This window comes from Rhinoraja longicauda, chromosome 18 (assembly GCF_053455715.1).
Source record: "Rhinoraja longicauda isolate Sanriku21f chromosome 18, sRhiLon1.1, whole genome shotgun sequence".
NCBI lineage: Eukaryota > Metazoa > Chordata > Chondrichthyes > Rajiformes > Arhynchobatidae > Rhinoraja > Rhinoraja longicauda.
In genome coordinates this window covers 21,073,477-21,096,759 of record NC_135970.1, presented here as the reverse complement: position 1 = coordinate 21,096,759, position 23,283 = coordinate 21,073,477, and the positions used below count along the sequence as shown (strand labels likewise).

Below are 23,283 nucleotides of genomic sequence, written 5' to 3'. Positions count from 1 at the left end.
TAACAGGTAGAGGGAGGCTTCGTGAATCATAGATTCATAGAATCATAGAAACATAGAAACATAGAAAATAGGTGCAGGAGTAGGCCATTCGGCCCTTCGAGCCTGCACCGCCATTCAATATGATCATGGCTGATCATCCAGCTCAGTAACCTGTACCTGCCTTCTCTCCGTACCCCCTGATCCCTTTAGCCACAAGGGCCACATCTAACTCCCTCTTAAATATAGCCAATGAACTGGCCTCAACTACCTTCTGTGGCAGAGAATTCCACAGACTCACCACTCTCTGTGTGAAGAAATGTTTTCTCATCTTGGTCCTAAAAGACTTTCCCCTTATCCTTAAGCTGTGACCCCCTGGTTCTGGACTTCCCCAACATCGGGAACAATCTTCCCGCATCTAGCCTTTCCAACCCCTTAAGAATTTTATATGTTTCAATAAGATCCCCCCTCAGTCTTCTAAATTCCAGCGAGTATAAGCCTAGTCTATCCAGTCTTTCTTCATATGAAAGTCCTGCCATCCCAGGGATCAATCTGGTGAACTTTCTCTGTACTCATCATGACTTTTGTGGTCCTGGTTTGACAGACACCTTTAATATCCATCTGTTACTTTGTTAAATCCCACCTTACATTGTGTAACAAGTCAAGCAAACCTATGTCCATGATTCAATTTACCTCGCATTAATTTGAATAGAGATGCTGCCTGGCCTGCTGAGTTACTCCAGCATTTTGTGGTTATCTTCGGTGTAAACCAGCATCTGCAGTTCCTTCCTACACAGTTCTATTTACTGCCATGGACTTGAAATGAATAGCTTATCCCTCGGCTTCATATTTCTATTTCCTTGTGCCTTCATTAATATACTGATAAAATAAATGTTAATTGTCTTGTCTTTTCATTCTTCTCCGCGTAATATACTAAGTTATTGAGATGCAGAAATGCCAAAATGGTAGTACATCTTGACGATACCTTTAATGTGTCTCGATTGCACTGCGTAGTTAACAGATCAAGAATCTTCATCTGCAAAGGTTTCATTCAGCCTTAATCTCACTTCCTCTTAGAATTTAATACTATTTTATCTTGCATCCCACATTAGTTTATTCAGTCAACACACAAAGTTACCATTAAAGGACTTAGAAGATGAAGCCATCTTGTGGGGATGTTCCTATTTGGCTCTTTCCTTTGAGTGCTGAAATATTGAAGAATTTAATTTCTTATTTTGTGCAAGTTCATTTAATTCTGGGTTCCATAGTACATAGGATAGTAGAACAGATGAATAGGCCCTTCGGCCCACAATGTCTGTACCAACCACCATGCAAAGTTAATCTCCTCTGCCTGCATGTGCTCAATATCCCTCCATTCCATGCGTTTTCATGTGCCAGTCTAAAAAGCTTTAAATGACACACTCATATCTGCCTTCACCACCACCCCTGGCAGCCCATTCCAGTCTACCCACCAGTCTCTGTGTAAAAAAAAACTTGTCCCACATATCATCTTTAAACTTTCCTCCTCTGATCTTAAAACTATGCCCTTTAGTCTTTAATATTCCCACTCCGAGTAAAAGGTTCTGACTACCCATCCTTTCCACGCCTCCCTTAATTTTATTTAGTTCTACCTGGCAGAACCTCTGGCATCCTGGATAAAACAATCCTAGTTTGTCCAACCTCTCGTTTTAGCTAAAATCCTCTAATCCAGCCAACATCCTGGAAAAACTTATTTTGCACCCTCTCCAAAGACTCCATATCCTTCCTACATTGGGGCGACCAGAACTGCACACAATACTCCAAATGCGACTTAACCAGAGTTCTGCAACACCTGTTTCTTATACTCAATCCTTGACCAATAAAGGCAAGCAAGTCATATGGTGCCTTTACCACTCTATCTACTTGTCTTGCCACATTCAGGGAGCTATGGTCTTGATCTCAATATCTCTCTGTACATCAATTCTGTTGATTCTCTTGCCATTAATTGTATACCTAGCCCTTTCATTTGACTTTCCCAAAGTGCAACACCTCACATTTGCTCGATTTAAACTTCATCTGCAATTTCTCCACCAAATTTACAACGTATCTTTCTCCTGCTGCATCATTCGGCAGCCTCCTTCACTGTCCGCAACTCCACCAATTTTTGTGTCAACCCATCTACATTTTCATCCAAGTCATTTATATATATCACAAAGGTCAAAGACCTGATCCACTGGTTGCAGAACTCCAGCCAGCATAACATCCTTCCACCACTACCCTCTATCTGCTGTGAGTAAGTCAGTTCTGAATCCCAAACTACCAATTCATTGTGGATCCTTTGCATCTTAATCTTCTGGATCAATTTACCATGAGGACGAGTAAGGCATTTGATAAAGTCCTTGAAAAGAAAATCCACTACCCTACGCTCATCAATCACCTTCCTCACCTCCTCAAAAGAAACTCAATCAAATTTGTAAAACAACCTGCCGCACACAAAGAAGTGCTGATATCTCTAATTAGCCCATTCTCTTTCAAATGCAAGTACATCCTATCCCAAAGAATTTTCTCCAATGGCTTCCCTGCCACAGATGTGAGGCTCACTGACCGATAATTTCCTAGTTTATCTGTACTTCCCTTCTTAAACAAAGGAACAATATTGGACCTCACCAATGGCCAGAGAAGATACAAAGATCTTTATCAATGCCCCTGCAGTCTTTCTCTTGTCTCTCTCAGTAACCTGAGATAGATCTCTGGGGATTTATCCACATTAATACTACAAGAGGCCCAACCATCTCCTTTTTGATCTCAAATTGCATATTCATATATCCTACATTGATTGCACTCTCCTCCATGTCCATCTCCTCGGTGAACTGATGCAAAGTACTTGTTTAGAACCTTGACTATATCCTCTGACTCCAATATTAAATTTCCCCGCTTTATCCTTGAGTCGCCCTACTTTCTCCCCAGTTTCTACTTCCACCCTCTTTTTTATTAATGTGTGTCCAGAAAACATTGGGATGAAGGGAATAATGTACAGTGCAAGGTGAAGTCCAATGAAAGATAGTCCGGGTCTCCAACGGAGGTAGATGTTAGCTCATGACTCTAGTTGTTGATAGGATGGCCAAAATGTTTCATTGGCTGCAAAGTGCTTTGGATCCTCCAGAAATGAACATGAAAGGTATTGTACAAATACAGATCTGTCTATATTCTCAATTCTTTCTCTTTTGATTTGAGCAGGACGTCCCTCTCATAAGCTTGGCAAACATTTTTCACAATGCCAAACTGTGGGATGATGCACTTGTTGTCGCTTCAATGGCAGTGGAAATCGCTCCACATTTTGTTGTCAATCACTTTACCCTGGCTAATGTCTATGTGGGAATGGTAAGTGACAAAGCTTGATTAGTATGTTGTCAATTGCTATGGCAGAATTTCTGTTTGTATTGATTTAAAACCAGATGCATGTTATAATGTGTTGCCTTAAGTGCATTTTCTGTTTGCAAAATTGGCACGTGGGGAAACTTAAAGAACACGTTTCATAATAGACCCAGCATACTGCAGTGTTTGCCTTGACATAACATCTTTTTCATGTAATACATAGATGAAACACCCCCTGGAACTACAGTTTATGGTCACCAATATCAATGCCGCCAGAGCTTTGAAAAGCAATATGGCACCACCTTGAAGAAATTGTTACTGTATTTTAGTTTCCTTACACAATGCAGTATAACACATAACTGAATATCCCTCTTGCCAGAAACTGACAGCCACATGTTATCAACACGTTAGCTGTAAATCACATTTGGAGATAGAGTTATTAAGAAAACCAAAATGCCCAAGTTGGAATCCTATCCCCTTGACCCTGGTGGGACCAAAGGGAACTGGGAGGTGGAATTGTTCTCGTGAACCACATGGAGCTGAAGGTGATATTTGCAGAGAGAACACACATTCATAAAACAGTCACCCACGTGGTCCCTGCAATATGGAGAAGAACCATATGGAGATGTGCAGAAAATGCAGTACGCCCGAAGATGAGCAAGCGTGAGCATATTAGCTTTGAGTAGGTGGAGATCTGATCTGTCAGTCTTGTCACCAGCAAAAACACGCAAGACACATTTAGACAGGTGCGAATAAAAGGAGAGTTGTTGGAGGAATTCGTCCAACTCAGATGAAGAGTCTCAAATCATCCACTGTCCATTTCCCACTACAGATACTGCCTGACCCACTGAGTTCCTCCAGATTCCAGTATCTGCAGTCTCTTGTGTTTACATCTGGGCAGGTTATAGTTAGAGAGAGGCACACCACACATAGGCATGGGATTAATACAAACTGGAAACAGAGTGCAGCAAATCAAATTCACTGGTCAAAGCAAGAGAAGGAACAAGTACCACAATATACAAATATCTAATACAGAGGGTGTTCTGGTTGTATTTGAACCAAGGATTGTTTCACATATTCTAATTTAGAAAATCGGGATTATGTGAGATCCAGATTCCCAGACCAAAACCTTAAGCCTGATTACAATTATGACAGGTAGTTTAAGATGGGAGAAAGTTGAACCAAGGAGAGACCACTTATCAGACCTGAAGCAGACGTTCTGAAGGTAACGTTGGTAGGTTGATGTTTAAAACGGGACATGCATCCTTAGTGAAAAGATGGTCAGAGTTTTTTAAAAAACACACCAGAGTCACCGACACATTCAGAAAGTTTTTAACTAATATGAAATGATGATTCAGTGCTTACAGATTGTTATTCTGTCCTTTCCACAGGAAGAGTATGACAAAGCAATGCAGTGGTATGAATCGACTTTGAAATTACAACCAGAGTTTGGACCAGCAAAACATGTCCTCCGCACGATCCAGTGTCATTTATTAATGAAAAAGCAGAGGCGCTATCCATGAGGGTAAAAGTATGTAATCCCTGCTTCAGACCATTTTAAAATGGCACAAATCTAGTTTCATTCGGGGGTGGGGGTGGGTTCATTTGTGCAAATTTAGTTGATGGAAAATAAAATGAGCTGCGGAACAAAGCTTAAGAAGAGTATTTTAACCATCACACCTTTAATATAATTACTGGGGGGAAATAAAGTGTATTAAGAACAAATGACAGTTGTAATGATTATATATTTCAGCTGATAATGTACAAATGTTTCACAGAGTGTTTTTTTTAATGGGAAATCAGTGTCAAGAAAGTGCAGTTTCTAAATCCTTGTGGGAGATAATGGGGATTTGTGAGAAGATGAACAATAAAACATTTCTTAATGACTGAAGTCTTTATTTTGTTTTCTTCCAAACATCGGTCGTGTAGTAATTGAAATGTCCAGCAGGTGCTGCTGAAGAGACAGAGGGGGTGAGCTGCTTCATATTTTTAATGGGCAAAGATCCCATTCAATAGGAAAAGCAACACACTATGAAAATATATAGAATTCTCAAGCACCAAAGTCTCATTACACGTTATACTTTGTTCTCAAAAATATTAAAGGGTTTACACGAGAAACTAGGGTAAACAGCGATTCAAATTTTACAAATGGCCAAGTTTCTTCTGCTAATCGTTACATTGATTTTTTTAACTAAACAAATATGACCAGAACATGTGATAAAATGGACTTAAGATGCATCCAATTATATTTGCAGGTTAGTCGCATAATGTAATTTTACTTTAAAATTAATTTTTCCTCTGGATCCCTGGATAGCTTCAGATTGGGAAGCTAAACATTAGTTGTTAGTACTATTATTAGTTTAGTTGAGTTTATTGTCACGTGGTACAGTGAGTACCAGGTACCAGGGAGTACAAATACCTTGGAGTGTACCTGGATAGTAAACTGGACTGGTCCAAGAATGCTGAGGCCCTGTACAAGAAGGGACAATGCCAGCTGTATTTTTTGAGAAGGCTCCTCTCCTTCAACGTCTACAATTCTGCAATAAGTTACTGCAGATGTTCTACCAATCAGTGGTAGCCAGTGCCATCTTCTTTGCTGCCATGTGCTGGGCAGCAGGGCGAAGGCTGCAGACGCTAATAGGATGAACAAACTCATCAGGAAGGCTGGCTCCGTCCTGGGGGCGGAGTTGGATTCATGGGAGGTGGTCTTGGAGGGGAGGATGCTCCTCAAACTGTGGAGCATCCTGGACAATACAGCTCACCCCCTCCATGACACACTGGTCAACCTGAGGAGTACCTTCAGCAACAGACTGGTTCCACCAAGATACAGGACAGAACACCACAGGAGATCCTTCTTCCCTGTGGCCATCATACTTTACAACTCCTCCCCCTTCTGATGTGGGGTAGACTGAGACTGATTCCCCTCTCCCTAATCTTTGCACATCCCCAATCCTTTCCACGAGTCACTTTAATTTCATATTTCATATATTTTGTGTTTTTACGACTTGGCAGATCAATTTTCCTCCTGGGATAAATAAAGTTCTATCGTATCGTATCATAAAAGCTTTTGTTGCGTGCTAACCAGTCAGCGGAAAGAGAATACAGGATCACAATCACATCATCCACGGTGTACAGATACGTGAAAAAAGAGAATAACGTTTAGTGCAAGATAAAACCAGTAAATTTCAATCAAAGGTAGTCCAAGGGTCTCCAATGAGGTGGATAGTAGCTCAGGACTGCTCTCCAAATTGTTATTAAATTCTCTCCAAAGTGTTGTTTTCCTGCAGATGGTACTTTAAATACCAAATAAATGGGGGGCCACCATCGACGTCAAAAAGGCCCAACAGAGGATGTACTTCCTGCGGCAACTGAAGAAACACAATCTGCCACAGGCAATGATGGTCCAATTCTATACTGCTTTCATTGAATCCGTCCTCACCTTCTCCATCATGGTCTGGTTTGGCTCAGCCACCAAGCACGACATCCGGAGGCTGCAACGGATTGTTCGCACAGCTGAGAAGGTTGTTGGCTGCAACCTTCCCCCCATTGACGAACTACACTGCAAGGGCCAGGAAGCGAGCGGGCAAGATCATCTCTGACCCCTCTCACCCTGGCCACAAATTCTTTGAAGCACTTCCCTCTGGAAGGCGACTCCAGACTGTCAAAGCAGCCACAGCCAGACATAAAAATAGTTTTTTTCCACGAGTGATAGTTCTACTCAATAACCAAAGTCTGTAGTCTCTTTTTTGCTCTGGTTTATTTTCACCCACATGTTTAGACCGTAATGTTATATCCTTATTGTTTTGATGTGGTTATGCTTTATTCTTAATTGTTAACTGTATGTTTGTGTTGTCATTTGTGAGCGGAGCACCAAGGCACATTCCTTGTATATGCATACTTGGCCAATAAACATTCATTCATTCATTCATTCAATAAACTTATTCATTCATTCATTCATTCAAAAGCTTGGAATACAATTCTAAAAAAGGCTTACTTTGCAACAAACTGGGGGGTAGTGTGAATTGTGAGGAAGATGCAATAAGGCTGCAGGGTGACCTGGACAGGTTGTGTGAGTGGGCGGATACATGGCAGATGCAGTTTAATGTAGATAAGTGTGAGGTTATTCACTTTGGAAGTAAGAATAGAAAGGCAGATTATTATCTGAATGGTGTCAAGTTAGGAGGAGGGGGAGTTCAACGAGAGCTGGGTGTCCTAGTGCATCAGTCAATGAAAGGAAGCATGCAGGTTCAGCAGGCAGTGAAGAAAGCCAATGGAATGTTGGCCTTCGTAACAAGAGGAGTTGAGTATAGGAGCAAAGAGGTCCTTCTACAGTTGTACCGGGCCCTGGTGAGACCGCACCTGGAGTACTGTGTGCAGTTTTGGTCTCCAAATTTGAGGAAGGATATTCTTGCTATGGAGGGCGTGCAGCGTAGGTTCACTAGATTAATTCCCGGAATGGCGGGACTGTCGTATGTTGAAAGGCTGGAGCGATTGGGCTTGTATACACTGGAATTTAGAAGGATGAGGGGGGATCTTATTGAAACATATAAGATAATTAGGGGATTGGACACATTAGAGGCAGATAACATGTTCCCAATGTTGGGGGAGTCCAGAACAAGGGGCCACAGTTTGAGAATAAGGGGTAGGCCATTTAGAACGGAGATGAGGAAGAACTTTTTCAGTCAGAGGGTGGTGAAGGTGTGGAATTCTCTGCCTCAGAAGGCAGTGGAGGCCAGTTCGTTGGATGCTTTCAAGAGAGAGCTGGATAGAGCTCTTAAGGATAGCGGAGTGAGGGGGTATGGGGAGAAGGCAGGAACGGGGTACTGATTGATAGTGATCAGCCATGATCGCATTGAATGGCGGTGCTGGCTCGAAGGGCTGAATGGCCTACTCCTGCACCTATTGTCTATTGTCTATTGTTTCCTTTTATGTGTACATTGACTTTACTAAAAAGGAAATGATGATACTTTAGTTCTTTATTCTATCAAACTAGCATTAGATTGGCTTTTTCTGTTCTGTTCAAATGTAGGATGGTATATGTGGAAATATTGTCAGTGTTCCATAGTTGTGATGCTGTGGAAGGTACATGCAGGGAATTTATTGAAAAGACAGATTTCAGAGCAAGGACCAATATTTAGTCACCAAATCTGTTCCAGCCGACAGCTGTGGATGGCTTTGTGCCCCTCTGGTGTGCACCAGCCTCAGTCATTCTTTGTCAAAGAAAACTAAATTCCCCTCATCTTTCCATAAAAAGTGGGGAGAAGCAATCAAATGGATGTACATTCAAAGGTGTCCTTTGTTCTGATGCTGTGATGCTGGCAATGACACCCATTGCCTCTTTTACCATAGGTGCAAACCAACTCGTATTGGACTAAACATTGCACATACTGTAACAACTGAAATTATGGAGAGTAAAAAGAAACTTTATTTTCACATTCCACTTGATGATTGACATCAGTTTGTAAACTGTCAGCAAGTTATTACTAAGATTCTAGCCGAATAGTTGCACAACTTTAGGAATTTGTAGAATTCAGTAATTTTCTCGGTAATAGAGTGTAATGTCCATGCCATTATTAGTTTGCCAGTAGCCCAGTAACCTGCAGCATGCCAAGAAATTGCCATAACTTACTCGGCAACCTGCTCTGTTCCACTGTTCAGCTGACAAAAGGCAGGAGCCTTCCTAACTGTTGCAAGAAATTATTCCACTCGCATAATCTTAGTCAGTTAAACTAACAGGTTTAATATAGCCTTTGTAGTCTTATGGCTAGATGAAAGTTTATTTTCCATAAGCTCCAATTCTAGTAGTTGTACAGACATCAAAAAGTTTTGTTCAAAATGGAAGGTGGGTGTCCACAATGGATGGGAAGGTGCTTTGGCAGATGAGGTGGAAGTGGGTGAATATACCTTAGTTATTTAAGATCCAGGCTGCCTAGTTGAAGTAAACATTTGGAAAATCAGTCACTGCCCAGCACAGAAAGATGTTTATAAGGCTGCATGAGAACCAGAACAAAAACTTCACCAGATAGAGCGGCACGGTGGCGCAGCAGTAGAGTTGCAGCTGAACAGCGCCGGAGTTCTAGGTTCGATCCTGACTACGGGTGCTGTCTGTACGGAATTTGTATGTTCTCCCCGTGACCTGCATGGAATTTCTCCGGGAAGCTCCAGTTTCCTCCCACACTCCAAAGATGTTTGTAGGCTAATTGGCGTGGTATACAATGCATTCAGAAAGTATTCAGACCCCTTCACTTTTTCTACATTTTGCTATGTTACAGCCTTATTTTAAAATGGATTAAATTCTTTTTTTTAATCATCAATCTACACACAATACCCTATAATAAAAAGGCGAAATCTGGTGTTTAGAAATTTTTCCAAACTAATTAAAAAGAAGTAACTGAAATATCACATTTAGATAAGTATTCAGACCCTTTGCTATGACACTCAAAATTCAGCTTATGTTCATCCTGTTTCCATTGATTATCCTTGAGATGTTTTTACAACTTGATTGGAGTCCACCAGTGGTAAATTAAATTGATTGGACATGATTTGGAAAGGCACACACCTGTCTATAAGGTCCCACGGTTAACAGTCCATGTCAGAGCAAAAACCAAGCCATGAATACAAAGGATTTGTCCGTAGACCTCCGAGGCAAGATTATGTCAAGACATAGATCTGGGGAAGGGTATAAGACAATTTCTGCAGCATTGCAGGTCCCGAAGAGCACAGTGGCCTCCGTCATTAAATGGAAGAACTTTGGAATCACCAGGACTCTTCACAGAGCTGGCCACCTGGCCAAACAGCAATCGGGGAGAAGGGCCTTGGTCAGGGAGGTGACCAAGAACCTGATAGTCACTCTGACAAAGCTCCAGAGTTCCTCTGTAATGATGGGAGAACCTTCCAGAAGGACAACTATATCTGCAGCACTCCACCAATCAGGCCTTTATGGTAGAGTGGCCAGAGACGGAAGCCACTCCTCAGTAAAAGGCACATGACAGCCCGCTTGGAGCTTGCCAAAAGGCACCTAAAGGACTATCAGACCATGAGAAACAAGATTCTCTGGTCTGATGAAACCAAGATTGAACTCTTTGGCCTGAATGCCAAACGGCACCACTCATCACCTGGCCAATACCATACCTACAGTGAAGCATGGTGATGGCAACATCATGCTGTGGGAATGATTTTTCAGCGGCAGGAACTGGGAGACTGGTCAGGATCAAGGGAAAGACGAACGGAGCAAAGTACAGAGAGATGAAAACCTGCTCCAGAGCATTCTGGACCTCAGACTGGGGCGGAGGTTCACCTTCCAACAGGACAACGACCCTAAGCACACAGCCAAGACAATGCAGGAGTGGCTTCATGACAAGTCTGAATGTCCTTGAGTGGCCCAACCAGAGCCCGGACTTGAACCCGATCGAACATCTCTGGAGGAACCTAAAAATAGCTGTGCATCGACGCTCCCCATCCAACCTGACAGAGCTTGAGAGGATCTGCAGAGAAGAATGGGAGAAATTACCCAAATACAGGTGTGTCAAGCTTATAGCGTCATACCCAAGAAGATTTGAAGCTGTAATCGCTGCAAAAGGTGCCTCAACAAAGTACTGAGTAAAGGGTCTGAATATTTATGTAAATGTGATATTTCAGTTATTTGTTTTTAATTACTTTGCAAAAATTTCTAAACACCTGTTTTTGCTTTTTTATTATGGGGTATTGTGTGTAGATTGATGATTACAAAAATGAATTTAATACATTTTAAAATAAGGCTGTAACGTAGCAAAATGTGGAAAAGGTGAAGGGGTCTGAATACTTTCTGAATGCACTGTAAATGTAAATTGTGGGGATTGCTGGTCGGCGCGGACTCGGTGAGCCGTAAGGCCTGTTTCTGCGCTGTATCTCTAAACTAAACTTTAAAAAAACTAAAACTAAATATAAATTAATGGAAAGAGACCGTGGGACTGCGAGAAGAGCATATTGGACTGTCTTCGGTGGCGGGTGGAAAAATAGTCAAATTCTTCTTTTTTTCTCATAAACTCAATATGCAAAAAGCCATAATACGTCATTAGTAAAAATGCATTAACCACATGGTGTCCTATACTACCACTCTTAGGCCCCCTCGGTCATGGCTGACCATGGGTGATGCATCCACACCTTGGCTAGACCAGCGTTGCTTGTGGCTGAAGAGACCAACGTGGGAGAGACTGTCTCTGTCGCAAAGGTCACATTTGTGTGTGGTCTCTGGTTTGTTGAAGTTGCTGCGCTCCTTTCTGTGTGCCCGCCTGTCTGCCCTGCATTCATCAGTTTCTCTTCCCCCGTTTTGTGATGTTGGTTCAGGGTACCTCTCAACCTCGTAGGGTCACCTGCAAGGTTCTCCCAGGATCCACATCGATGTCGAGCGCCTTCAAATCTCTCTTGCAGACATCGTTGTAACGTAGCTGGGGACGGCCGATGGTTCTTCTCCCAGATGTCAGCTCTCCATAGAGGATGTCCTTTGGAATATGGCCATCCTCCATGTGGTGGACATGGCCCAGCCACCGCAGCCAACACTTGCTACCAACACTTAAAGAAACACTATGTTTTCACTAACAATTAATAATAATTATTGTAAAGCCAGATTACAAGGCTTTGGGGAGCTGGCGTCTAATTTGTGCACATATGTGCATGAGAAGAAGCCTTGCAAATGTCTCCAGTCTGAATTCACATATTTTAAAATGAATCTCATCAATATTTTTGAAAAGATTTGTGAAAAGGTTTACATCAGTAAACTCTCAAATTACTAGTTCCCACTAACCCTACATGTTGGCACTGTTTTAAAATGATCATGAGTAGGAAAACACTTTTTTTTTTAAACCACCTTCAATTTAGCCAAGATACAAACGGAATTCAATTTAGTTACAATACTGGGGACAGGCAAAGGCATGTCCAGAAAAGCACACAGTCCATCTGTGCAATCTCAAAAACTAATTACAAGTTGTTGCATTCCCAACAAACTGTGTGTTATAGAAACCTGTCTTACAATAGACAATAGACAATAGGTGCAGGAGTAGGCCATTCAGCCCTTCGAGCCAGCACCGCCATTCAATGCGATCATGGCTGATCACTCTCAATCAGTACCCCGTTCCTGCCTTCTCCCCATACCCCCTCACTCCGCTATCCTTAAGAGCTCTATCCAGCTCTCTCTTGAAAGCATCCAACGAACTGGCCTCCACTGCCTTCTGAGGCAGAGAATTCCACACCTTCACCACTCTCTGACTGAAAAAGTTTTTCCTCATCTCCGTTCTAAATGGCCTACCCCTTATTCTTAAACTGTGGCCCCTTGTTCTGGACTCCCCCAACATTGGGAACATGTTTCCTGCCTCTAATGTGCCAATTCCCCTAATTATCTTATATGTTTCAATAAGATCCCCCCTCATCCTTCTAAATTCCAGTGTATACAAGCCTAATTGCTCCAGCCTTTCAACATACGACAGTCCCGCCATTCCGGGAATTAACCTAGTGAACCTACGCTGCACGCCCTCAATAGCAAGAATATCCTTCCTCAAATTTGGAGACCAAAACTGCACACAGTACTCCAGGTGCGGTCTCACCAGGGCCCGGTACAACTGTAGAAGGACCTCTTTGCTCCTATACTCAACTCCTCTTGTTATGAAGGCCAACATTCCATTGGCTTTCTTCACTGCCTGCTGTACCTGCATGCTTCCTTTCAGTGACTGATGCACTAGGATACCCAGATCTCGTTGAACATCCCCTCTTCCTAACTTCTAAAAACAATTGTGTCAATGGGCGAAGTGGGTGAGGAGTTAGAGTTTCAAACTCGCAATAAAGATTTTTTACCCTGCATGATTCTCATAATTGGTGCTTTCCAAAGAAATAAGTTCATTTTTTATTATAGTTAAAAATACAATGGCAGTGTTACATTGTATAACAGTATCATTGCACAAGTGTCAATTACATTGATTGATTGTCAATTTCAATGTCCACCCACTCTGAAACTCTCAGCATGTACTGAAGAGACAATTGTGTCCAATTGCTGCAGGGAGGTTACATGGAATCAATCCTTTTTTCCCCCCAAAACTTTTTTTGCAAGGCCGCCATTTTTTCCTGCTTGTCAATTTCCAACATAACTTTTCGGTCGCCCTCTAGTACCCAATGAAAATCAGATTGTACCGATTTTAGCCCGTGTAATACAAATAGTATTTGCTAATTCATCACTCACTCACATATCCATTGGCAACATTACCTGTTCTCATCCACTTATTAAATTCTGTCAAACTCACTCTTCGTTTACTTGCACCGTTTGTCAACAATATGATTTGCAAAGATGCGGCCTCTGTATAAATTAATACAAAGGCAAACTATGAGAGAATCAGAAAATCTGAAACAAAAACTATGGCAATATTGGTCACATCATACAGCATCCGTCAGGAATTTTTTTTTGTCTCCTTTTCATCTTTAACCTTTGTGCACCCATCTGCCAATCAACCCCCCTTTCCCCCTTCTCCTATATCCACCTATCACTTGCCAGGCCTTGTCCCCCTGCACCCCCACCCCTATATCCTTTCCAGCTCTACTCCCCACTACATTCAGTCTGAAAAAGGGTCCTGTCCCGAAAAGTTGTTTATACGTCCTCCAGAGATGCTGCCTGACCTGCTGAGTTACTCTGGGACTTGTGGTTTTGTTTGTAAAACAGCATCTGCAATTCCTTATGAACCACCTTAAATATTCCTCAATTATTTTCGAGAAAGCATTGAGGTGTATAAGGTAACCTTCAGAAGCCAAAGACCTCCCAACTTTTAGAATAATGCAAACCAACAATATGAACTGTGAGGTAAATTTAACTTGTTGGTTTTGTAAATAGGTTTCTGTGGCTCCATTCATCACTTTTTATGTCTTTTTTTAAAAAGTTATAAAAATCTTCGAAAAATAAATAAAATCTGAACATAGCAGTAATTACATTTATATTCCTTTAAGGTTTATCCAAAGTAAAAACATATTTACTCTTCTCCAGGGTATCTTGCCCATACCCAGTGGATGAGGATGTCAACCTTTGCAAATGTCTGATTGTTGAATGTCTCAAAAGGAGCAACAGCTTTCTGCTTTCCATGTTTAACTGTACATGTTCGACTAGTGTAGCTGGGACATGTTGGCCGGTGTGGGCAAGTTGGGCAGAAGGGCCTGTTTCCACACTATCACTCTATGACTCTATATGTAACTGCTCGAACTTTCTATCCTATTCATGGCAAAATAACGATGAGCATGAATGCTCATGGATTCTAAATATAAAATTGGGATTATTATGTCTTTGGAATTCATGAGAACACAACAACTCTTTACCCAAAGTGTGGGTTTTTTTTTCCAATGCAGCACGAATACTATTCACATGTTGAGACCTTTGTCTGACAGACAGAATGTTTACATCATTTGAATACGTTGCGGTGGTGCTTAAAATGAGATTCTACATTGCACATGATCCAGCCCCCTCAGGACCAGGCTGTCTAAATATAGCAAAGTTAGTCCTCCGATCAAATAAAAACTTGGGCCATCTAGTATCCTGAGGCCCAGTGATTCATGTTCCCTCCTATCACAGAGCTGTTCAAATTTCACTCCCCGGACCGTCTCTGGCAGATTTGCAATAGTGCCAGATATCTACACATTAGTTTTCAGAACTCAGTGGCAAGATATGTGTGACAGGACAATAGACAATAGACAATAGACAATAGGTGCAGGAGTAGGCCATTCAGCCCTTCGAGCCAGCACCGCCATTCAATGCGATCATGGCTGATCACTCTCAATCAGTACCCCGTTCCTGCCTTCTCCCCATACCCCCTCACTCCGCTATCCTTAAGAGCTCTATCCAGCTCTCTCTTGAAAGCACCCAATGAACTGGCCTCCACTGCCTTCTGAGGCAGAGAATTCCACACCTTCACCACTCTCTGACTGAAAAAGTTCTTCCTCATCTCCGTTCTAAATGGCCTACCCCTTATTCTTAAACTGTGGCCCCTTGTTCTGGACTCCCCCAACATTGGGAACATGTTCCCTGCCTCTAATGTGTCCAATCCCCTAATTATCTTATATGTTTCAATAAGATCCCCCCTCATCCTTCTAAATTCCAGTGTATACAAGCCCAATCGCTCCAGCCTTTCAACATACGACAGTCCCGCCAGGTCCTGTCATCCAACATACGACAGGATGCCCATTTGAAGCAGTTGCTAAAACAGCTGAGGTGAACCAAATGCAAAGTCTACTGGTTCAAAATGGGAGAGCAAAGCATATCCTGATACAAAAGCACAGCGCACAAAAGGAACTTTGACCGATAGGTTAACAGATACAATAAATCTAACTAATTTCTTTCAAGCCCCTTTTCCCATTAGCAACAAGGAGATTGTGGGGAAAAAAATATTGTACAAAAAAATGTCTTGCAGATGCACCCACCAAAAATCGCGCCCATAAATGATGTCATTGTATCCCATTCGAAGAATTTCTTCATCTTCACTGGTGACCAGTTTATCCAAAGACCTTTCATGTGTACCAGAGAGAAGTAGAATTCAACTGAGAAAGAGATAACCTTTTCCTTCCTCCCTATCCAGGATGATGTAAAAGTCAGGGATCCTGTGGCAAAATCTGAGGGGAAAGACTGTGAAGGTCAAACATACGCAAATAACAGATATCGTCATAGTATTTTCCCCTCTTTTTTCTTCTGCATGTGTTGTGCAAGAATAAGTTTGCTTCTGTTGGCAATTCAACACAAAATTGTTAAGGTTGTGAGTATATCAAGTTTGGTCATTGTAAGTGGAACAACATCTGACAACCATAACTTTCCACAACGTTTCATGACGTTGGAGGTTGTTCATAATGCTGGAAAAGATGTGTGAATCAGAACTGCATCAATGTTGCCAATGATAATTCTGATTGTATTGATGATTGTTACACTATTGACCCTGTAATATAACTTGCTGGGAAAATTACTTCCTCGGTCTGAATCATAGACTCTGGCAATGGATTTAGACAGCCCCAATGTTCCTGCTGTTGTCTGAGTATTAGGTGTTATGAAAGCGTTCACCAGCAATTTATTTTTACCCCTTTACAACAGGAGATTAATGACCAGAAGAGTAAATCATTTGCCCCCAGACAGCTCTGTGCATCTGAAGACAGCTTCTTTCACTTTCAGTGAAAGAATCCATTCGGTACAATTTTGTTTTAAAGTGAGACTTTTTTAAATGAAATTAAATATTTTGTTTCCTGAATATATACATACATACAAATACACAATATATCTTCAAAAAAAATAAATATATATATATATGTATATGTATATATATATATATTATCTATATACAAATACACAATGTCTCTGAATATATTTTAGCTTGTGAGGCAATGTTGTAAGGGGTTTCTGCGCCGAGCTTTCGCCCGACCTAAGGTCCCCGTGCCTTGCTCTGATCCCTTGACCAGGCCGCGCACACTGGTTCCCCGTGAGCGGTTCGACCCACTCACCCCTTACGGTTCTAGACACTGCACTTAGATGCAGGAGCGTTTATAGTGCAGAAAAATTCAACCAGACCAGATTTGAAGACCAGGGTTTAAATGGAAAAGGCTTTTATTGAGCGCTTGGGTATAGTCCATGAATACTTTTACACAGTTCTAAAAGACATATGCATAACTACACGAATACTTTGACACAGTTCTAAACGACATATGCATCACTACACGAATACTTAGACACAGTTCTAAACGACATATGTATGACTGTAAGATGGGGAACGTACGACACATCGCAAAATTGACCAACACATATTCCTTTACACACCTACGTTTATTCAAACCACCCTCCCCTCTACACTAAACTATGTCCAGGATATGCAGGATCGGGGTACATGCTCACCATGGGGCTATTACTGGGGTTACTGGCTGTTCGTGCTGCTTCTCCGCTGCTTTCCGTGAGGGTCGTGCTTGTCCTGTGAGTTTCTTCCTTCCGTTTCTTGCGTTCCTTGCAGGTTTTCTTGCAGTATTTCTTCTCGAGTTGCGTGCCTGTTCCTCTCTCTTGCATCCGTTCTTCTTGCCTGTCTTTTCTTCCTCCTGCATCCATTTGACTTCAGTTTAAAACCCAATAGTCGTGGCCAGTTATACTATTCTGACCCGTCCTATCTCCCGCCAGATCTTGGGATCTCTTTGTTTAAAAGATATGTATGAGTTTTCTCTCTGATCTGCGCTTATGTCCGGGGGTACCGGGGATGGCCAGACGGTGTTAATTGGTATTTCGTTGCGAGGTGATGGGTTTAACTGGTTTCCCATCACCTACCAGGTAGTTTTCTATGGGCTATTGTGCCCCCTTAACGAGATTAACTGTGTAGGTCGGCTTGGGGCATTGTGAGTATGCTGATGTCAGCGCCCCAGTGTCTGGACTTCGACCTGGTTTCGCAGGTTTCTGCATGGCCAATACCCATCCATTGTTCTGGCCGTGGCTTTGCAGAAACCTAGAGACTGGGCTGTAAGGTTTTTGCTCTTGTGGCTGGTCACGAGGTCCTGCGGCCATTTTAGGACCCACAGATTGTGACATTCCTTGGTAAACTGACCGCAGCCTTTCTCCACTATCAGCCCCAGTCTCCCGTTTAAAATGTCCAAACTGCAGCTCTTTGGTTTGGTGTTGCTTTCAGAATGAGGGAAAACTTCTCAAATCTTACAATGTACACTCGAAGATGGGGTAAACTGATGATAAATACTCTTTCCTGATGTAAAATCTCCTTTCCCAGATGTGAGAAGGTCAGGGAGATGCTAGATGGAATAGTGGGGAATGCCATGACTTCAGAATCACAAGTCTGTAGGCTCAAGCTCCACTCCAGAGATCTGTGCAAACATCTGAGTTGACATTCAATGTATGACTGAAGGAATGCTGCCCTGCTGGAGATACCGTGTTTGGAATGAGACATTAAACAAATGCCCCAACTGCTCTTTCATGTAGACAAATGCTCCTCTCGAACTACTTTGATGAAGTCTAGTGGGGTTACCACTGCTGGCCTAGCCAATATTTATCCAATAATCAAGGTAGCTGATTCAGATTTTCTTGGTCATTATTATGTTGTGGTTTGTGGTTCCCTTGCTGGGCTTGAATTGCCTCAATATTTCCTACCTTACATCAATACCAAGACTTCAAAAGTGCCTCAATTACTTTAGGATTTCATAAGATTAGGAAGAGGACTACCTGCTGCCCAAAAGGGTTATTATGTAAGCAATCATTGATGAAGCCTAGGCTACCGAAGATAACTTAGGCAGCTCTCCTTATTCTGTTCTGAGTAATATATACTAGCTATGTACAACCCACTATGGTTCAAAGTCAACTATTATCATGTAGAAACACTGGCTGAGATAATAGATCTACAGCTTTCTCTAACGTACTTGCCTTGGGAAGAGGAGCAATCTGTTGTGCTCTCTGTAATCTCTACCCTCTTGTAATAAAATTCAACTTGCATTAACTACAAATAGTCAACTGGCATAGAAACAAAGAAAATAAGTTGAGGAGTAGGCCATTCAGCTTTCCCAATATTTATCAATATTTTTGATTATCAAAAATCTACCAACCTCGTATTTTAAATCAACAATTGACCAAAAATCAATTTCTACTCTGGAACAAAGTTCTGAGTGCAGCATTATTTTCTAATTTTATTTCCAAAGGGCTTGGATCTAAATTTTAGACCCTACCTAATGGTTTGTTATGCAATTAGTAAAAACAATCTCTCTCGGTCTTCTCTGTCAGTTTCCCCTAATATCATCAATACTTCAACCAAATCAATACCTAGCATTGTAAAGCACGTTAGATTAGCTTTTGGTTATTGGTTTATCATTGGTACTTGTGCAGACATACAGTGAAAAACTTTGTTTGCTATCAGGGCAAATCAGACCATAGATAAGTATATCAAGGTAGTGCAAGAGAGCAAAAGAAACAATGCAGAATACAGAGTTACAGCTACAGAGAAAGTGCTGATAAAAAAAGGTGTAAGACTGCAACGAGATAGATTGGGAAATCAGTAACGTGAGAGGTCCGTTGAAGAATCTGGTAACAGCGGGAAAGAAGCTGTTAGTATCTAGTGGTACATGCTTTCAAACTTTTGTTTTTTCCATCCAATGGAAGAGAGAAGCGAGTATAACTGGGATGTGAGTGGTCCTTGGTTATGTTGGCTGCTTTCCCAAAGTTGCATGGTGTAGATGGAGTCAAGGGAGGGGAGGGGGGATGGGGGAGGGGGGGGGGGGGGGGAGAAGGCTGATGGCTGGGCTGTGAAAACTGATGGACTGGGCTGCATTCACAACATCTCTGTAATTTCTTGGTGTTCGTGGGCAGAGCAGATTCAAGATATCAACTTAAGAAATGAACGTTGGACTTCCTCCAAGGCAACGACTTCGGTATATTGCCGGAATAGCCGGAATTGCTCACGTTACTCTAACAGTGATTGAATCGGACCATTGCATATAATTTCTGAGCCCTTGTACTCCAGTCCTCCAGATATAAAATCCAGAAGTTTGATAGGATTGACTTCTGATAAGGTTGATGTACAGAACTAGCAACATTCAGCCATTCATGTTGAACCAAGTCCTAGGTTAATGCAGTCCTGGGATCTAATGAAAGATGCGGGAAGTCAAATATGCCACCACTCATCTCTGGAGTCCAGCATCTGGGCTCAATCTTCCTGGGATCTCCCAGCATTGCTCTGGGGAATCATCATTCAGACCAAACACCAGGACAGAGGATCAAGGAGGAGCTGAAATCCTATCACTGATGACAGGGATTCCTGCACTGAAGGTTTTAATTTGTTTTAATTTTATATTTTTAATTGAACCCAAATGTTTAATGAGTTTTAATTAACTTTATTTTGTAAATTATTTGATAATTTTGGTACTTAATTATTTCAGCTTTTATGAACTTTAAATACATCTGGATGTCAGAGACATTTACCAGCTGCTGAATTCAATGACAACATGCGCAGAATACAGAACTCTGCCGCTGAGGGACTGGACCTTCACATTCTGAGGTTCAGGCACTGAAAGGACCATGGTGTTGAAAGTGAAGAGGTAGGAGGCTGGGAAGGGAGGTGAGGCGAGGTGAGGTGAGCGATGGAGGAGCTGAGGGTTGTGAGGTGTGGGGCTGGGTAGTGTGATACATTCTTCTCATCTAGCTGCTTAATGGATTTGTGTGCAGCAATCTGAAAAAAAGTGTCCAGTTCCACTGACAACAAGTCGTTGTCTTCTCTACCTATCTGTGACATTCCAACGTGTTACCTGTGTCTGACCCCAAAACTCTTTGTACACTGACCTTCAATCTCCCGCCTCCATTGCATCTAATTTTCCAACATTCGGAAGCTTCTACCAATTTTATGTCCAAAATATAGACGACTGCCATTTACGTCCACTGGAATTAAGTTGCCATCGTTTTTCAATTTATCAGTGGCTCTCTGTGAAATACTGCTTCCATCCACATTGCTTATACTCCGACCTATCTTTGCATCATTGACACATTTGGTTACGTGGCTTTCTATTCCATTATTCAACCCATCCATAAATACAGTGAACGGTTGCTTGCAGAGCACCATCTATCGCATCCATCCATTCTGAATGGTCTATAACCTCACTCGCTGCCTTCTATCTCTCAATCAACGTCCTTGCAAGGTCCATAACGTGCCTTCAGTTCCATGAGTTTCTGCTTCAGTCTTTCGCGAGGCAGCTTATCAGACGCCACTTGGAAGGCACATAAATGATATCCTTTGACTACTAATTTACTTAACTCTTCAAAAGTCCCAATCAGATTGATCGGGCAGGATTGATTCCTTACAAATCCATGCTGGTACCACCGGGGGGCGCCAGCAATGGCTGCCTCACTAACTGTCTGTCTGTCCCTTTCTTCTTTGTTGTTTTTTAGTATGTGTTAAATGTACTGTATGTTTTTACTGTTCTTTACCTTGTTTTATGTGGGGGGGGGAGGGGAAACCTTTTCTAATCTCCTACCTCAACGGAGATGCGATTTTTTTCCATATCGTATCTCCATCCGCACTGCGGCCTAACATCGAGGAGTTGGCGGCCTTTGCTGGAGACCAATTTCGAGAGCTCCACCGCGGGTGCCTGTGGACTTACTATCGTGGAGTTTGCGATCCCTTTGCCAGGGATCGACCTCTGAGCTCCACCGTGGGTGCCTGCGGGATTTTAACATCATGGACCTCGCGATCTCCAGTCAGAGACCAACTTCAGGAACTCCAAGCCGCAGAAGCTTCGACCGCCCCGACGTAGGAGCTTCGACCGCCCCGACGCGGGGGCTTCGATTGCCCCAACATGGGGGCTTAAACCGCTGGCTGTGGGAGCTTCGATCGCCTCAACGCGGGTGCTTCGATCACCCTGAGGCGGGAGGTTTGATCGCCCCGACGCGGGGGCTTCGACTGCCGGCCGCGGCAGCTTCGATCGCCCCGACGGATGGTTCGACTGCCCCGACCGTGGGAGAAAAATTAGGGAAGAAGATTGGACTTTATTGCCTTCTATCACAGTGAGGAATGTGGGGAGTCCACTGTGGTGGATGTTTATGTTAACGTTTATGTAGTTGTGTGTCTTGTCACTTTTTTTTTGGTATGGCTGTATGGTAATTCGCCTTAATTGGTGCACATGACAATAAAAGACCTTTGAAACCTTTGGTTCCCTCTGACGTCTAAAATGGTGGGGGAGCCTTGCAGGTAAGTTACTGGAGCGCTACCCAGAGCTTGAACCATTGATCCAAAGCCATGAATTCAAACCACACCATGGCTGCTTGGGTTTTCAGTTCTATAATTAAATAAATCTGGAATTAAAAAAGCAGAAGACTTTTCATAGTATGAAACTACTGGGTTGCTGGAAAGCCCCAACCGATTCATCAATATCCTTCAGGTCTTGTGTCCCGACCAATCTGGCTTGTACATACCTCCTGACCACCTGGTGCAGAGTAAGTGCCCCCTCAGTTCAAGGGCAATATGAAATGGTCAATAAATGCCAACATTAGCATCAATGTTCATATCCTGTGAAACAAAAATAAAAGTAACAATATTTGAGATATTTACTTTATCCTTATTCTACATCGGTGCGGCACGGTGGCGCAGCAGTAAAGTTGCTGCCTTACAGCGCTAGGGACCCGGGTTCAAACCTGACATTGGGTGCTGTCTGTACGGAGTTTATACATTCTCCCTGTGACTGCGTAGGTTGTCTCCGGGTGCTCCAGTTACCTCCCACATTCCAAAGACGTGCAGATTTATAGGTCAATTGACTTCTGTATATCTTCCCTGATGTATAAGATAGAATTAGTGTACGGGTGACCGCTGGTCGGCGCAGTCTCGGCGGGTATGATTTCAACCAGCATCTGCCGTTCTTTGTTTTGACAGTGATGCATCCCAACAGGAAGCTTTCAATGGGCATCAGGTTGGTGTTCTGCAGCCACAATGCTGGTGGACAAGGAAACAGCTGACAAGAGGATGAGCAAGAACAAGGAAAGTTAATAGATATCACCCCACCAATCACCACATTGAGAATGCAGCCAACAAACTTCAGATGGTCATGACTTTCCACTAGTTCTACTTTCTCTACAGTCCTTGGTTGCAGCATTTTGCCATTGCCTTTCCAGACCAATAGTTGATCAACTTTAACCAAACAGCTTGTTGGGCAGGAAAACACCACAAAGTAATTTCAGCAGGATTCCTGGGAAGCAGGTTTCCTCGGCTGAACTCCTAACCATGAGCCTTCCTCTCCCCTAATAATCTCTCCTTGTTGAGATTAAGTTCAGCCAGCCTCGAATACCTACTTGTTAAAAGCAAGAGGCAAATTGGAGGAACAGCACCTCATATTTCGCTTGGACAGTTTAGAACCCGGTGGTATGAATATTGATTTCTCTCATTTCAGGTAACCCTTGCATTCCCTCTCTCTCTGCTCAATACAATACAATACAATACAATACAATATATCTTT

General features: G+C 42.5%; 1 protein-coding gene across 1 annotated transcript in view; it reads left to right on the top strand.

Annotated features, from left to right (window-relative positions):
* Positions 1 to 5,754, top strand: part of ttc17 (tetratricopeptide repeat domain 17) — a 72,637-nt gene extending 66,883 nt beyond the window's left edge. Inside the window, exons 24-25 of the mRNA XM_078415286.1 lie at positions 3,193 to 3,336; positions 4,722 to 5,754. Of these exons, the coding sequence (XP_078271412.1) occupies positions 3,193 to 3,336; positions 4,722 to 4,853 (276 nt within the window). The 3' untranslated portion in view covers positions 4,854 to 5,754. The remainder of the gene's footprint in view (positions 1 to 3,192; positions 3,337 to 4,721) is intronic.
* The last annotated feature ends 17,529 nt before the right edge of the window (positions 5,755 to 23,283 follow it).